Source organism: Dreissena polymorpha, chromosome 10 (genome assembly GCF_020536995.1).
Source record: "Dreissena polymorpha isolate Duluth1 chromosome 10, UMN_Dpol_1.0, whole genome shotgun sequence".
NCBI lineage: Eukaryota > Metazoa > Mollusca > Bivalvia > Myida > Dreissenidae > Dreissena > Dreissena polymorpha.
The window spans coordinates 63,065,732-63,085,189 of NC_068364.1; the positions used below are offsets into that span (position 1 = coordinate 63,065,732).

Consider the following 19,458-nt stretch of genomic DNA (forward strand, 5'->3'; position numbering starts at 1 on the left):
TTTTGGCAGGTATTGAAGCTTGTCATTAAATGCTTTATATTGATAAATTTAAACATTGGACCTAAAAATCTCCAGTAAAAACAATAATACAATAAAAAAAGGAAAAAAACACTCAATAGGGCTCGAACCACTGACCCCTGGAGTCTTGGAGTAAAAAGACTCCCGCTTAGACCGCTCGACGATCCGTGCTCATGCTATGAGCGGATTTATTTTGTACCTATATAGACAATCTCGTAGTTTCCCAAAATATAACGACAACAACAGAACTTTTCAAATTACTCAATTGTTTCGCGTTGCAACGCTTTATAATTTTCAGGTTTTTAAATCGTCAAAACATGCATATAATTTATATTTTAGAGCATGGTTAATGTTCAGTATTACTATTTCCTCACAAATATCATAACTAAAACGAAAATTTGCGAATCTGAAACAACTTTTTTTTATTTTGTCAATTTACCAAAAGGCCACTTTAAGAATTGCAGGTTATCGCAAGCAGAGATTTGTGGAACTGTTGCAGATGCTCTTGTCCAAGGAAACACACTCACAGATGTATGTCGCTATTTCAGATGTGTTTGTACAAGGACACACAAGAAGCAATGTGTATGGTTGTTGTAGATGTGAGTGTATATAGACACACAAGCAGCAATGTGTATAGCTGTTGTAGATCTGTGTGTACATAGACACACAAGCAGCAATGTGTAAAGCTGTTGTAGATGAGTGTGTACATAAACACACAAGCAGAAATGTGTGTAGCTGTTGCAGACGTGTGTGTACATAGACACACAAGCAGCAATGTGTATAGCTGTTGCAGACGAGTGTGTACATAGACACACAAGCAGCAATGTGTATAGCTGTTGTAGATGAGTGTGTACATAGACACACAAGCAGAAATGTGTATAGCTGTTTCAGATGTGTCTGTACATAGACACACAAGCAGCAATGTGTATAGCTGTTGTAGATGTGTTTGTACATAGACACACAAGCAGAAATGTGTACAGCTGTTGCCGACGTGTGTGTACATAAACACACAAGCAGCAATGTGTATAGCTGTCGAAGATGTGTGTGTACATAGACACACAAGCAGCAATGTCTATAGCTGTTGCAGACGAGTGTGTACATAGACACACAAGCAGCAATGTGTATAGCTGTTGTAGATGAGTGTGTACATAGACACACAAGCAGAAATGTGTATAGCTGTTGTAGATGTGTTTGTACATAGACACACAAGCAGCAATGTGTATAGCTGTTGTAGATGTGTTTGTACATAGACACACAAGCAGAAATGTGTACAGCTGTTGCAGACGTGTGTGTACATAAACACACAAGCAGCAATGTGTATAGCTGTCGAAGATGTGTGTGTACATAGACACACAAGCAGCAATGTGTATAGCTGTTGTAGATGAGTGTGTACATAGACACACAAGCAGAAATGTGTCTAGCTGTTGTAGATGTGTGTGTACATAGACACACAAGCAGCAATGTGTATAGCTGTTGTAGATGTGTTTGTACATAGACACACAAGCAGAAATGTGTACAGCTGTTGCAGACGTGTGTGTACATAAACACACAAGCAGCAATGTGTAGAGCTGTCGAAGATGTGTGTGTACATAGACACACACGTAGAAATGTGTGTAGCTGTTGCAGACGTGTGTGTACAAAGACACACAAGCAGAAATGTGTATAGCTGTTGCAGACGTTTGTGTACATAGACACACAAGCAGCAATTTGTATAGCTGTTGTAGATGTGTTTGTACAAGGACACACAAGCAGCTATGTGTATAGCTGTTGTATATGTGTTTGTACAAGGACACACAAGCAGAAATATGTGTCGCTGTTTCAGATGTGTTTGTACAAGGACACAAAATCTGGTATGTGTATAGCTGTTGAAGACGTGTGTGTACATAGACACACAAGCAGCAATGTGTATAGCTGTTGTAGATGTGTTTGTACATAGACACACAAGCAGAAATGTGTACAGCTGTTGCAGACGTGTGTGTACATAAACACACAAGCAGCAATGTGTAGAGCTGTCGAAGATGTGTGTGTACATAGACACACACGTAGAAATGTGTATAGCTGTTGCAGACGTGTGTGTACAAAGACACACAAACAGAAATGTGTATAGCTGTTGCAGACGTTTGTGTACATAGACACACAAGCAGCAATGTGTATAGCTGTTGTAGATGTGTTTGTACAAGGACACACAAGCAGCTATGTGTATAGCTGTTGTATATGTGTTTGTACAAGGACACACAAGCAGAAATATGTGTCGCTGTTTCAGATGTGTTTGTACAAGGACACAAAATCAGGTATGTGTATAGCTGTTGAAGACGTGTGTGTACATAGACACACAAGCAGCAATGTGTATAGCTGTTGAAGATGTGTTTGTACAAAAACTCATAAGCAACAATGTGTATAGCTGTTGTATATGGGTTTGTACAAGGACACACAAGCAGAAATGTGTGTCGCTGTTTCAGATGTGTTTGAACATGGACACACACACAGACATGTGTTTCACTGTTGCAAATGTGTGTGTACATGGACACACATGCATAGATTTGTGTCACTGTTGCAGATGTGATTGTACAAGGACACACACGCAGAAATGTGTGTCGCTTTTTCAGATGTGTTTGTACATGGACACACAAGCAGAATGTGTTTAGCTGTTGTAGATGTGTTTGTACATGGACACACAGGCAGAAATGTGTATAGCTATTGTATATGTGTTTGTACAATGACACACACGCAGAAATGTGTGTCGCTGTTTCAGATGTGTTTGTACATAGACACCGAAGCAGAAATTTGTATAGCTGTTGCAGACGTGTTTGTACATGGACTAACGCAGAAATGTGTGTCGCTGTTGCAGATGTGTTTGTTCAACGAAACACATGTAGGGTTTTGTGTCAATTTTACTTATGTTAATGTAAAGGAAACACAACCAGAGATTTGGGCCACTCTAAGACTTGAATATGATCTTGAGCATAATGGATTTGTTATTTACGTTACCATGTTATCATTAGTGTTGTGGTTCAGTTCATATTCCCATAATGTAAACGCCCTTAGTCAATTTTCATATTTGTGTTTTAAGTCTTCTTATATATTTATAATGATATGCCTTACTTCATTTAAGTACGCCCTCAGCCAACTTTCACATTCACGCTCCGGTCGTTGTGTTATACGTCTTCGTATCCATGTCTTACTTCATTTATGACGTGTCTAATTAAACGTCAGACTATATGCAAAGAAGCATCTATTAATAGAGTATGACATTTTTAAAGTATTGTTAATAAATCAATACGATGTCATAAAATAGACACTCAATGAAGTCTACAAAGTAGCAATGCATTACGTCATGAAATTCACAGATAAAGATATCGGTGCAGGTTATACAAAAAGTGTCATTAAAAAGGGCATAATGACGTCATTAAAATGTGGTGAACATCGTCGTGCCGGCCCTTAACTGAAAATTTTCGTTCGAGTTTATGGCATGAAAAGCACCACTCTGTGCCTCCGTCTTGTTCCTGCTGTCGTGGAAGTCTTCCCGTCCCTCTTGCCGATCGCCACCGGCTGCTGGTTTGGTTATACATCAATGCTTAATTTGACCAACCACGGTTTGTATTTGCATTTGTATAAACATTCACATGTTTGCATTGTCTAATCGATTAACTGTTACAATTGGTTAAACAGCTGACAAACGTGGCTTTACATTTTTGTCTTCTGGTTTATGTTATAATTGCCCGGTTAACGCAGTGTATTCTCGCGCTTTTCACGTATGCGACCTGGGATGGGTGTCATGATAGGTCAGCATACCGTACATTTAGAGTTTCCTCTCTGAGCATTTTGGTTTCTGTGCAAAGCACGTCGAAATTTGAATAGTTACGTTAACAAAACTAGTAGTTTTATTTTTAATTACAAGTCATTTCAAAATTCGTCCCATCTTTCGGGAGTTAATAATCTACGATGGCATGGCTAGGACACAAGCCACTCGTTATATAATGTAGCATGATGCGCAGAAGGACCTCACACACTTACAAATTTGCACAATTTTATTAAAACTTACATACAAATATGTATGTATACAAATCTTAATATGATCATGGTTTGTGTGATTAGCCGATAATTTCCATATTTTGATTGTGGTTGACGTAGTAAATGTAGAATGTTAATGGGGAAGTTATCGTTACAGTGTTTTAATCAGTGTACACTTCATGTTATCACCTGAAATGTAGAGACGACTAGGATAGTATTGAATTCAGATAAGTTAAATTAGCGATGTTTAGGAAAAAGTTAACCAAGAGCCGTTTCGTGTCGTTCATTTTTTTATTGCAAGCTAATGAACTTATCCGTGAACGACGATTTTTTTTTTGTAAGTTATGTAATTTTAATTCATCTTCATATACATTTATTTGGGGTGTTTCGTTTTTCAAGAGCTTAGATGATCTAGATTGTTTTAAAATATAATATATTTTTTATCAGTTTTGGAATCGAAACTTCAGTATGATATGTTCTTACCTCTGCTTCCATTTATAAAGTTTTAAAAATAGTTGTTTAAGTATGAAATCTTTTTACACGATGTTCACGTCACTCATTTACGAAATAAATACTATGGAAACAATTAAACGAATTAATGACTTCTTCTCAGGTTTCCGTATTTTTAAAAACAGCTTAGTATAAACGGTGATCGTATAGAAGATGAATTACACTTTCTGTTTGAATGTTATACTAAAAATGATTTACGGCGCATACACTTGGCAGACATATCATCTGAACTTACACACCACAATTCTATTAGTAAACTTAATATACTGATGTCTTCATGTCCACGAAAACTGGCTAAATTTATTGTTAAAGCGTATTTAAAAAGAAGTACTGTTATATATGCCTAGTTCTGAATGAGTATATCATCAACATAAATTCCTGTACATTTGTTTTCATATTTATATTCGTAATATATTAGTCACATGTGCCGGTGTATGTTGTGTTATTGCATATAATTTGGAATATTATGTTTTGGTGACGTATTGGCCCATCGTGTCGGGTGCAAAACATTGTTGAATATATAGTATTATGATGTTTCGTTATATTGCACATGCCACTATAATAAACAATTTACTTAGTTAATACTTACTTACTTATAAACGCTATTCCAAAAATCGAGGAAACGTGCTACACCTTTTTATTATTTTAAAAATGTCAAAATACGATTCAGAAATTGTGCGTGTTTTTTTTTTGATAATTGATGCATCTTAAGTCAACTTAAAATTTACATTCACCCTCCATTCGCTCAAATTCCACGCAGAGGTGTCGTTCTTTGCACTCACATACAATCTCTGCCATCACAAGAAAATCCTACTAGATTTTTAAAGTAATATATTTAAGAAAGTAGTATCTTTTTCTTTTATATTTAAAGATATTGTATACGTGAAGGTCCATAATAAAGAAATAAATACCAAATTTTAAAAAGTAAACATAACCACGGGAAAATAATTGTACCACGTGGCTCGGTAATCATCATGTGGTTGATTATGAAGGCAGGAATTTGATCCAACTATGCTGGTTTAAGTCAAATCTGTGCATAGAGGTTGCCATTCGCTGTGTCGTAAGCCGTTCGCTCATTCGAACATAATGACAAGGTATTGTCTACACGTCTTACTGACCTGTGTACTTACGCGAAATAAATTGTGCATAGCACTTCTTATACGAGTGAAAAGTGAAAGCGAAAGTAGGTAAGGTAATCGTGCTTCTAATAATCGCTATCAGTCTTAATAGAGATTCACAATCACATTGAAACACCATAAAAACGATTTATTTTTAATTATTAACAGTTTCATTCCTACGCAGAACGACTTTGGCGGAAGCCTTATTCCCAAACCAGAGGAATGCGATGCGTCTTAGTATAGAAGACACCATCCATGTATAGAATGAATGACATATTTTCGAGATTAGATCTACTGCTGCTACTAGTATTTAACAAATACCGTGTCGAATATCAGACAACGATAAAAAAAGCAGACAATATTTATGAGACACGTATTGTTGATAGTAGAGTATTATGTGGTGTCTTATAGCTGCATAAATCTCAGACTTCATGAACATAACAAATGGTGTGTAAACATATTTGATGAAGTTTTTATGTAAATAACGACGTCACAATATTTAGACAATAACACACGGCAGAGCTGGGTCGGACGTCTATAATCGGCCCGCTGCCGACCTAACGGACCGAGGGCCTTTTGCCCGATGGTCATTATGCGGCTAGGGCCGATTTTAGACGTCCGGCCCAGCTCTGCAGTGTGTTATCGTTTATATCAAGTATCATACTATTTTGGTCTTTCACTTAATTTAAACAGAAACAGCCTTCCGTACTTTTATTTTTATTCAATTGATTAAGCAATTGATGACGTACCTCATGTGACGTAATTTCAATGACGAAATTAGCTTAGACTCTATGGGTTTTATGGCAACAATTCGGACGTGGAGGGGTTTTATTTAACAGTTAAATATTTTGTAAGCATCGAACAATTCCAAAAAGATACTCGATTTCGTAAATCGTGTTTATGGTGACAGTGTTAAGCATTCGATGCAATCGCTTTAAAAGGATGATTTAAAATCAAAGTAGATAAACGGATGGAATTACAAATCTTTGTTGTTTTATTAGCATAAGATTTAAGTTGCAATCGATGTATGTCTGTATTTGTCTATGAACTTTGCTGTTTCTCAATGTTTGACGAATGTTGTAAAAACACAAATAGAGGCATCAATTCAATGTACAGATGAGTTTCAGTTTCGATCGATATTGTATTATCCAAACGGTGTGCTACGTGTTCTAATAATCATGTTCGATTCTCTCGTTGAGTTGAAGCTAAATTTTATTGATCACCGTTGGCTAAGGCTCAATGTGGACGCCATAATGATTTTGTTCAGTAAAAGTCGCGCGATTCCATTCTTTTCTGATATGAAAAATCTGCCCCGTTCAGCGGGCTGATATAATTTATATTGGCCCGCTAGACATGAATAACGGCCCTGTCGCGACGTAATTTTGTTACTATTTATAGTAACGATATGTGATATAGATGTCGAATTAGATGGCGAAGATAAGTTTCATTTTGTTTGTAAATGCCCTTTGTACATTGATATTAGAAGTAATTACCTTAAGAAATATTACTATGTTAGGCCTTCTGTTTATAAATTCCACCAATTTTTGAATACAACGAAAAACTTTGAACTAATTAAATTAGCAAAATTTGTAAAAGATTCTATGATTTTAAGAAATAATATTTCTAATGTTGTTTCCAAGCTTCAAAAGTTATCCTCCATATTTAAAAGAAGTATTTTACCTTGAATTTTCGTAACCGTATACGATGCTGCTTATGTTTATATTTTTACTATGTTTATTTCTTTGACATATTTGATTGTGAAATTTATAGTGTTTAGACGATGTAGATCTACACTGTGCAAGTCTGAATAAATGTCCTGTCTTGTCTTGTCTTGATATAAACACGCAATGCACTCTTCAAAGTGTAACAATCTTTTTCGCCATTAAATTCACACATGTCGATATAAGTCCAATAACGCATTTTATGTCATTAAAATTGAATATGATCACGTCATATAAATACATTAAATCTCTTTGTTCCGGTGCTTATATGTAACTCCTCTTTCGGTTTATATATATTGATTTCACGAAAGGTGCCGCTGTCGGTGTTGTTATTTCCGTCATGGTAGTGTGGTGGCGTCTCCTCCTGACTCTTGCCGATCACTGCCGGTCGCACATGTGAAGGAAGAAGTTCCGTTTCCCCCACTCTCGAATTGCTGACCGTTGAACAGCGCATTCGTGTAACCTACGCGACGCCGTTCAGTCTCTTTTCGGTTGAGTTTATCCTGTCTGGAACAAAATAAAATTTGACCTCGGCATTTCTTCAAAAATCTAAAACACGGAGAATAATGGACGGCGAAACGTATTGGTACCAGTGATTGAATCGTACACATTCCTGAGCCAGGAATTAGTTTAGGCCTCTGCGAAAAGTATCATAATGTTGGTGAACACCGATTTCCACTCCTAATTGAATTCCGGTATTTCAAGAAAGGACGCAGTCATCGAGCCTTCTGTATTAGCCTTAACATCTCCGTTAAATTTCTGAAACATTGAACAGTCCTGGATGACGGCTTCAGACAGAAGAACAGTAAGAACGTTGTCCATGGCATCACACAATTTATTTGCGATGTTTTCAGTTCCGAAATAGACGTGGCCATGAATTTCATTCCCGATGCCTTGTTTCAGAGCATCAGTTAGATCCTTAGAATCGATCCCGTTATCAACGTTGATTCACAGCTGTTCGTTTCCAACTGAGGGACAGCATTGTCTGAAACATCACCTGAAATTATTATTATTATTATTATCATTGTTGTTATAATTATTATAATTATTTTTATTATAATTATAAAACCACATTTATATAGAGCCCTGTTCATACTATATGTGTGTTCAGAAGCGCTTTACATTTTTTCCTAATCACTGGGTCATACGTCGTCCGTTAACATCTTGGCACAGTATGCAGCCACGGCACATTGGCTTATTTCCCTCACAGGTACCCATTTATACACCTGGGTGGAAAGAAGCAGATGTGGGTTCAATTTCTTGCTCAAGGAAATTCTAGTGGTCATGGCGGGATTCGAACCCGGGACCCCTCGAACCCTAGGCCAGCGTCCTACCATTAGTCCACTGCTCCCAGTGTTGGAATACAACAATAATCATGACTCTGATTACATATACATGTAGAAACTTCACGTGAAATAAGGATTTAGAACACTATTACTGGAATTAGTGTGCCAAACCGTCTTAAAATAATGTGTTTTCATGGAATTTATGTTACGCAATTTGCTATATATTTATTCATTTTAACGTGTGCGTGCAATCTACCGAAAGTGTCCACATTTGTAAAAAGTTTCGATGGCCTACCTGCGCAGTAGAAAAGTATTTCTTAAAATCACTCTTCTACCTTTAGACAATCTTCTTTAAACATGCTTTTATTCTAACCAGTCTTTGTTCTGTTATGTGTTAAGTATGTTTGTAATTAGCACAAGAAATCGCATTTACCTCATAACTGACAAAGAACATTGTATGAATCGCGAAAGAATGGTGTTGGGAATAGATGAGAGTCGTTGTTTTATTCTTAAAGTTCGGAAAACCGTTAGGGCTATCGTGGTTACACATTAAACTCCAGGGGGCAACTATTCGATAGTGCGATAGTACGATGGCGACCATGCGATAGTACGATGGCGACAGCGCGATAGTACGATGGCGACAATGCGAGAGTATGATGGCGACAATGCGACGACGCGATAGTATAATGGCGACGATGCGATAGTACGATGGCGACAGTGCGACAATACGATGCCGACAGTGCAATAGTACGATGGCGACAATGCGATAGTGCGATAATACGATGAAGACAGTGTGACAATACGATGGCGAAAGTGCGATAGTACGATGGCGACAATGCGATACTACGATGACAAACGTACGACAACGCGATTATACGATGGCAACAATGCGATAGTACGATGGCGACATTGCGATGATACGATGGCTAGAGTACGACATGACTATCGCACATTGCCATCGTACTATGGCGTTGTCGCATTGTCGCCATCGTACTATCGCATTGTCGCCATCGTACTAGCGCGTTGTCGCATTGTCGCCATCGTACTATCGCATTGTCGTCATCGCACTATCGCATTGTCTCCATCGTACTATCGCATTGTCGCCGTCTGGATTTTAATGTGTAACCACGATGGCCCTTACGGTATTACGTATTAAAGTGTTTCTGGAATTACATGTGTAACCCACTGTAACAACGTTAAGCATCGGATTGATGATGATTGACTTGATGTAAAATGCCGCACAGCTTAGATATTATGTCCCAACATACGCTTAGTGTCGTTTCGAAGCGTAATAACACACAACACGGTAAATGTCGTAAAGCTGAAGCTTAATGTTGTAACCAATTCTAAATATCGCAAAATCAGTTTACAATCAATGTCGCATTTGTTACGCTAAAATTCGCAGTAAATTGAACTTCCTCTAAATGTCTCAACATCAACGCTTAATATCGTACTTCTGTGTTGTGTACTGAACTCATGATAATAATTAATTTCCTACATATACACAATCCGGTCCAGAGAAAAAATCCTCATCAGTTATTGACATTAAATTGGCTTAAACAAGTTTCCAGGGCTGTTAACGGTACCCGAAAGAAAAAGAAAAAGATTCGGTCCGAAACAAGTCTCGCTCATCCACGTCAAAGTATTCGCCAAGGATACGAAAGACAGAATATAACAAATAGTAAAGAGCTGAACATGTTAAAATCATCGCGCCCGATATTATAGTGGTTTGGGTATCAGGTTTCCCCGAAACTTTCCGTAATTTATATCGGAAAGGATAGCTCCTGAACAGAATGCGCTAATTTGAAATATAGTTGTTGTTTTGGGTCATTAATTAAAGCTTATTCAGTTAGAACAATGTAATTTTGATGAAATCATTCAGAAAAAACACGAATAAAAGCCTCCCCTAAATAGTTTTGAGAAACAATTCTCCACTCGGGCTTACGGCCATTAAAATATGATACTTTTCCTCGTTTGGCCATGTGTGAACTAATCTTTATCTTAAAGATAGTCTACGGATTGTGTGTCGATATTTATGCAACAATTACTCTATAGACATACAAGGAATGACACAATAGTGTCCAAAGAAGCAACTCAGCCAACAATAACCAATAACAATTATAAATAAGCCTATTCACAGACTTTCGTTTGTAAAACAGCAATAGGTGAATACCAAGTTGTTTAACTTGCGAAGAGCCAAACAATATTTTCATAATGATCATACAACTGTTAAATATCGATAATGAGCCGCGTAACGAGATAAAAAAAAGGTAGTTTAACAATATCTTTTCACACTCTCAGGATTTCGAAAACACGCGAATTATCTTAAATTAAGGGAGTCTTTTTCTGAGAAAACTGGGCTTAATTCATGTGCGTAAAGTGTCGTCCCACAGTGCAGTCCACACAGGATAATCAGGGACGACACTTTCCGCTTCATGACAATTTTGAATTAAATTAAGTCTCTTCTAAGCACAAAAAAACAATTAAGGCGGAAAGTGTCTTCCCTGATTAGCTTGTGCGGACTGCACTGTGGGACGACACTTTACACACATGAATTAAGCCCAGTTTTCTCAGAAAAAGACTCCCTTAATTTAAGATAATTCGCGTGTTTTCGAAATCCTGAGAGTGTGAAAAGATATTGTTAAACTACCTTTTTTTTTTATCTCGTTACGCGGCTCATTATCGATATTTAACAGTTGTATGATCATTATGAAAATATTGTTTGGCTCTTCTCAAGTTAAACAACTTGGTATTCACCTATGCCCAGTTTCCTCACAACACGACTCAAGAATTCACTAGTATGATTGGAAATGAGAGAGCACTATAACAATTTTCGAAACATTACTCCTAATTAGATTATCACTATCTCTAAGATATTTTTACCTTTACTAGTCCTATTCAAGGTGTCGTATAGGTAGATACTAAATGCGTTAGCGTAAGCGAGGCAAGTAATAAATAACGATATAAACTGTGTGTGACTCCTTTAAAATTCACTCCTAAAATGAACTGGTGTCAGTGATTGAATGCCATGACTAATATTAAGTAATGATTAATTACAAATGAGCTTCGCTCTGGGAAAACGGGGCTTAATGCATGTGCGTTAAGTATCATCACAGATTAGCCTGTGCAGTTTGCATAGGCTGATCGGGGACGCCATTTCCGCTTTTATGAAGTCTCTTCTTAGCGAAAATGTAATTAAGCGGAAAGTGTCGTCCCTGATTAGCCTGTGCGGACTGCACAGGCTAATCGTCGACGACACTTTTCGCAAATGCATTAAACCCCGTTTTCCCAGACCTAGGGTCAAATTGTTCATTACAAATATACCGGCAATGATTTTGGGATTCCCCGTAGATTCGGATGCGGAGCTTGACATAAGTTCCAGTCCGTATCTCACCGTACGTTAGACGCCGCCGCATGTCGGGAATTCTTCTAGCCATAGGAAGATATTACATGAACTTGTCTAAACAAGATTTGTACGGTAAAACATCAGGCAGGAGAAATCCTTTCAAGTCAAGAAATCATTTTAAATACATTTTCTTAAATATGTTTGCAATAATAAATAAATTGGTGGCGAAATGGCCTACATGTCGATTGTCAGACATGAAAGCTATATTTAGCCGTTCTGACATCTTTAAATTTAACTCGTACCCTGTTTAATCTTTGGTTCAATGCAAAGGTTTCCTTCACAAACTGTATTAATATTAAAATGTCAACTGCGTAAAATCAAGCAAAAAACAATAAATAAACAGTCCCATATCCAACTACCGTGAAACCGCACACTTTCTAATATAAGCGACTGAAATGAAATATAATAACCTGATGTTGATTATCCGATATGGCTTAGTGACAATTCATTGTACCAAGCATTTGGGTTATGAATAATGCAAGAGTGACTGAACAGCTTTACCACTGTTACCTTTGGATTTTGGTTGTTTAAACGCTCTTACATGTTTATTTATGGAGATATAGCTTTACGACGAATACGAGGCGCATTTATGACTTAACATTATTAAATGTACTAGTTTTGGAATTGTGTTTATAATTGGAAAAAGTTTGGATTTGCATTCCGGTCATATAGTTCACATATTCAGTGTAATTGATTATGGCAAATAAATGTAATTTGGGAAAAAAGTGAACGCGAATGTGAATTATATTTGGATGAACTACCCCTAGAAATACAAACCTAGCAATCATCAGCACGAGAAAGTTCAAATGCTTAAGGACGGAGTACTATTACTCGTATTATATTGGTTGAAGTTAACCCAGGTGAGGGCAGACGGCAAACAGACACTACTTCTGGGAAACTTCACAGTGGCAGCCGCCATGAACATATTCGAACCTGCTTCTGGTGGTAGTTGTGGCCGAAGAGCCGATGTAAGATCTGTGCAGCTTTTGGAGGCTATGAAATGGTATTTGCAGCGTATCAATGAACATGGCGAACTGCCGTTCAAAATAGGTACGAACATTTTATAAGAAAGAAAATATGCCACGGTCTGCCAATACTATTACTACTACTACTAGTGCTACTACTACTAGTGCTACTACTACTATTACTACTACTACTACTACTACTACTACTACTACTACTACTACTACTACTACTACTACTGCTACTACTACTGCTACTACTACTACTACTACTACTACTACTACTACTACTACTACTATTACTACTACTACTACTACTACTACTACTACTACTACTACTACTGCTACTACTACTACCTGGCAATAATAATACATTGACCTTATCGCAACATCCGGGCACTTGCGTCAGTTAGAGTTACATGCCCCTTGACGACGGTGAAAACAAAAGCGCTGTCGCCATTTTATTTGCATTGAAATATTTAACACTGCTCGCAATTTTCTTAAGTTAAGGCACATCTTCGCGACCATATTTTAGAATAAAAATACCCAGAAATAGAAAATCTTTCATAATAAATTTAATTTAATGAACGAACACAAATAAGGATGAAAACAAACAACCAATAAATTTTAAATATATGCAACATATAGTAGCTGATTTGAACCTCTATATTTGTTACCTTGTTACGTATTAAATAAATTCTCATGATAAATGTTATTGTTTTTATTTAATTCACACCAATTTCGACACTTTTTGTTTCCGCATGTTAGGTATTTGAATGCCCCTTTCTTCATCACAAACCGATTATCTCGTTATGATCGGATACTGTCCAGACAAAGAAAACACGGTGTCATAAAGCCAGCTGGGGACCTATACTTGGGGCTCTTCATAAACCACATGTGGTCATTAAACACAATTTATGATACCTCTATGTCATCTCTTGTCATACTGAGCAGTCATTTAAGCCAAATTTTTAATGCCGAAATAATTGAATATACAGTTGCTTTATAAAACACGTTGACACCTTAAATGAACATTTAATTAAATTAAATTAAATATTTTTCATTTGATTGTTTGCATCAGTCTTAAAATCGTGTAAGCTTTTGTATTCTGGTGTTTAATTGCCCCTTTGTTTTGCATAATCCGATTATCTCGTTTTGATCAAATATTGTCCAAACTTAACTGACAAAAAGGTGTCATAAACCACACTGGTTGGTCCAGACAGTGTCATTTAACACGATAGATGCCACTGTGTCTCCTCTTTCTGGAAGTATTAAGCAGTCATTTGGATGAATAATTAACGCCGATGTACTTAACAGTTGCTTAAATTAGATCTCTGACATGGTCAAATATAAAGTCATGTCCAATTTTGATTATCAGAAATTTACACCGTAAAGATACTAGCCCGATTAATTTATTAAAGTATTTAATAATTATAAAATTTACGTAAAAAAAACAAGTAACGTATTTAGCGTGTATCAGTTAATTAAAAAGACGTCATTCCGTATTAAGATTTAATGTTACGACAATAAACGATCGACATCATAAAAAAGAAATTACGTTTGACAGCAACGGGGGTAAATAATGTTTGAAAAAAAAAAATTTATACAGATATATGTGTGTTAATTTTAATATTTGTCACTCGCACTCATTACAATGAACACAACTAAGGCTTTCATTAAGTCATGTACCAGATGTCCCTACGTATTCTGATTATCAGAAATTTACACCGTAAAGATACTAGCCCGATTAATTTATTAAAGTATCAAATAATTATAAAATTTACGTAAAAAAAACAAGTAACGTATTTAGCGTGTATCAGTTAATTAAAAAGACGTCATTCCGTATTAAGATTTAATGTTACGACAATAAACGATCGACATCATTAAAAAGAAATTACGTTTGACAGCAACGGGGGTAAATAATGTTTGAAAAACAAATATTTATACAGATATATGTGTGTTAATTTTAATATTTGTCACTCGTACTCATTACAATGAACATAACTAAGGCTTTCAGTAAGTCATGTACCAGATGTCCCTACGTATTTTACAGCTTCACATTAGCATGATAAATTGACATAGTAGAAATATAATTATAATGTTCGAAGATGAATGAACCCTAAAGAACGACAATACTCATTACATCAACATCTACAAGGATACTCCCATTATTACAGAATAAACGAATTTACCCGGTGTCTCAGTGAGAAAGTTAATCATGAATGTCGCCGTACTCGATCATCGGCCACTTGGTCGGGTCATTTTTCCAACATCCAGCTTGCAATTTGTACGGACATTCATTAAGTCCAATTAGTTTTATTTTCTGATCATATCGGGCTTTCGAAGTGCAATCTAACCCTTCATAATAGTCAAAAGACATTTAAAACACCAATTACAGGACATTTAATTACCTATCGACTTCCCAATAGAAATGCAATTGACGAAATATCAGCAGAGGTGCTCAATCAGCGTAGTAAATCGACCGTATCTAGGGCATTGTTTTCACCGTCGCTAAGGGACTGCCCCTTTTGTGACGTCATCGCGATAAGGTCAATAATAATAATAATAATAATAATAATAATAATAATAATAATAATAATAATAATAATAATAATAATAATAATAATATAAATCATAATAATAGCAATACAGTATTACAAGAACGAATGCGAAGAATATAAATATAAAAAACAACAACGAATCAAGTCGTGGTATATTTGGATATTGTATGTGCACATACCGGAGAGCTAGCGGGCACCACTGAAAGTCGATGAAAGCTTTCAATGAATTAGCATAAATATGAAAAGGCACATATAACATTTAAGCGGCTAATCGATTTAAAGGTATCTAGTTTAAACATGACTTTGAATTCGAACCCCAGGACTCGAAGCATTTGCAACATGCAGGAGCGACCAGAGATCTGCGCTTTATGGACTTGACCTTATGGCCCGATCCTTGAAAGCATCAGCGGAGATTTCAGACATCATCGCAGGTAAACGTGTAACACACAGTGCTTTAATATGTGTCGTGTTCTGAGAAAACTGGGCTTAATGCATGTGTGTAAAGTGTCGTCCCAGATTAGCTTGTGCAATCCACACAGGCTCATCAGGGACGGCACTTTCCGCTTTTATGGTATTTTTAGTTTCAAGGAAGTCCCTCCTTACCGAAAATCAAGTTTAGGCGGAAAGTGTCGTCTCTGATTAGCCTGTGCGAACTGCACAGACTAATCTGGGACGACACTTTACGCACATGTATTAAGCCCAGTTTTCTCAGAACACGACTCATATAATCATGAACACTCATAACCACCGGTTGTTACCCATGCAATCTCCTCTTTGTTGAGGTTCATTTAAGTTAAGAACAAGACTTGGCGTCAGTGATTAGAGCCTGTGCTTTAATTATATGACTTGAACCAAGTCACCAGCTACATTACTTTCCAATATGTAAATGTCTTGAAACTTAGGCTTACCTACTGACTTTATTCAATTGCAATCTGTAGAAGGAAAGGAAATTAGTGGTGACACACCATCATCTTCAAAATCACATCTTTAAATGGTCTCGAAAGTCCCCCAAACCACAAGCCACATGGTATTCAAATCTATACATGACGTGGTTCCATCTCAAATGAAAATCTAAATAGTAAGCTTCTACTTTGTTGGATGAATACTTGGGAGTATTATACAAAATAGGGGAACAACTTTATGGAGGTTAAGAAAAGTGTTTTTATTCACATGATTTTTTAATTCAACCTGTTGATTTTCAGGTGGGTCGCTTTCCGTTGGAAGGCACGTTCACGCTAGATGTAGACAAGTTGGTCTTCCAGGAGAGTAAGGTTACATCAGTGTGCTTGGAAGAGCGCCACTGCGCCACCTGCAAACCCTTCTCCGTCGATGACACTACAGTGAGTTTGCCCAAGTAAGATATGAATTAGCTCACAGGCGCCACACCGAAAATAATCCTATTTGTCATCATCATCATCATCATCATCATCATCATCATCATCATCATCATCATCATCATCATCATCATCATCATCATCATCATCATCATCATCATCATCATCATCATCATCATCATCATCATCATCATCATCATCATCATCATCATCATCATCATCATCATCATCATCATCATCATCATCAGCAGCAGCAGCATCATCATCATCATCATCATCATCATCATCATCATCATCATCATCATCATCATCATCATCATCATCGTTATTCCCTTGATTAGTATGTTCGTTGTGTTCGTTGGTGATGATGACGGACGATGATACTGAGATCCTCTGTCAGGCGTGAGCTCCTGAGAGCTTCTCGACGATTATGGTGATGCATACACTGATGTTGGTATGGGTGTTAATCGTGATCTTCCAAGTCTCCGTTCAGACGTCCAATATATATGCACCTGCTCTTTCATAGAGTCTCTGAGTTTACCACTGATGCTACCCTGGAGGTCAATGTTATTAACGAATCTCAAAGTAAAGATGGGTCTGCCACCGATGGAAATATAGGCGTGATGGTTTTGGGGGGTCCGCTGCATGATTTTCTCAAATAAAGAGTTAATAAATCGGAGGAGAAAAAACACTCGTGACGGACACCCGCTGATGTCCTGAAGAAGTAAACATTCAGTTAATTGAGACGAACTGCGTTGCTGGCATCTCCTTAGAGTTCTTGGATTACTTGCACCAGCCCTTCGTAAATGTTGAATCCTCCCATAACATGCCATGGGAGGTCATGCCACACGCGATCGATTGAGAAGGATTTCGTAACGCCGATGCGCATAGTAAAATTGCAGGTTTTTTGTTAGTGATGACTGTGCAGTTAAAGCCAGCTCTGAATTCAGGTTTCACTTCCACCAGCAATTCAGTGGCCTCAATTTTTAATCGGTTGACGATTATGTGTAGCATACATTTGCTAGAATACTTGACGAGGCTAATTGTGCGGTAATTTTCGAACAGTTTGAAGTTACTTTTTGTCGGAAGGGGAAATGATCAAAGACTGGGTTGACTGGGTCTACTCCTAATCAGCTAGGAAGTGAAGTTGTCCAGACGCAGAGATTGTCCTGTTTTCAGACTACGCACTGCCTTATCAACATTGCTTTTAGTATTGGCGTCGTCAGTTTCTGTTCTGGATTATTCTGTAGGTGACTGGGGTCTTGTTAAAGCAAGAATTTCAGCATTGCAGTAAAGGTTGTTGCAGTATTCAGTCCACCTGTTCAGGATTGCGGACCCTCGGTCAGGAAGCTCCCGTCAGCCTCTGCTACAACACTAACCTTTGGCTGACAGGTCTTCGGTAGGATATTTAAGGTGCTGTAGGTCCTCTAACTGATACCTGTGGTCATCTCGTTGTCAATGTTGATACCTTTCTTCTAATTTTACGTCTACTTGTCTTGCACCTGCTTCCAGAACTCCCGTTTCGCTTTCTGGTTTTCTGTCCTAGATTCCAGGTTAGTGAACTTCTCATGTTTTAGCTCGTTTCTTTTCTCACAGAGGTCCATGATGTCGGTCATCACCCATGGCTGCTTCTTTCTTTTCTCTCTCCCAAGAACTTTTTCGGCCGATGATAGCAGGGCCTCTTTGATGCTGTTGAAGATGGCATCTATGTCGATAAAGAATCTATAACAACAAAAAATTCCACGATTGGAGTTAACACTAATAATTATAAGATAGTAAATATTCCGCTTGTTTCTATATGTCTTGTATTTTTATTTTTTAAATATTATTTGGTATGAATGTTATCAAAACTTATGCTTTTCAAATACAAATACCAATACTGCTCGTACTTCAATTCATTAATAATTAAGATACATGTAATCCATATAATTAATAACCTGTGTCAAAGTTGGAGTATAAATAGTGCTGTCTGTTTTATCGCATCATCAACAATACAATTTATATGATACCTTTTAGTGTATTTCAGAATTTTTTAATAAAGAAGTCAAGCGCAGTAAATTGACTTTGTTTTCGTAACGTCATTTGAAGTTTCAGTTCAGTTATCATCGAATTGATATGTTTGCTTTTGTAATAAATACAAACAAATGCTGAAACGATGGCATAAATAGTGTTTGAACACACATATGTGTATTTTCTCCAAACGAAAACCTTAACAACTCGAAAAGACTCGTTATAAAGTTCTTTAGCATCGCTAAATTGACTTATCTGTGTACACCACTTACCTTAAAGTATCTGTATTGCTTTTGATAACATATTGTGTAAAAAAATTGAACAATGTGGTCTTAACTGGTAGCAATAGGGTTAAGGTTTCTTGCGTAAACTATTTTATATTTCTGTCTGTCATTATTAGTTACACCGTTTGTAACTGACGGTGTATGGAATATGCACTCTCAGTAATTTCGTTCGCTCTTGTATGGTAATAAATTACTGAGGTAGTATATCCCATACACCGTCAGTTACTTTTGGTGTAA

The 19,458-nt window shown here is 37.0% G+C and overlaps 2 protein-coding genes across 2 annotated transcripts in view; both read left to right on the plus strand.

Moving 5' to 3' along the window:
* LOC127847042 (protein D2-like) overlaps positions 1-19,458 on the plus strand; it is a 148,171-nt gene that overhangs the window by 19,548 nt on the left and 109,165 nt on the right. The window lies entirely within an intron of this gene.
* LOC127847040 (uncharacterized) overlaps positions 13,027-19,458 on the plus strand; it is a 158,550-nt gene continuing 152,118 nt past the window's right edge. The window contains exon 1 of the mRNA XM_052378568.1: positions 13,027-13,120. Coding sequence (XP_052234528.1) covers positions 13,066-13,120 — 55 coding nt within the window. The 5' untranslated portion in view covers positions 13,027-13,065. The remainder of the gene's footprint in view (positions 13,121-19,458) is intronic.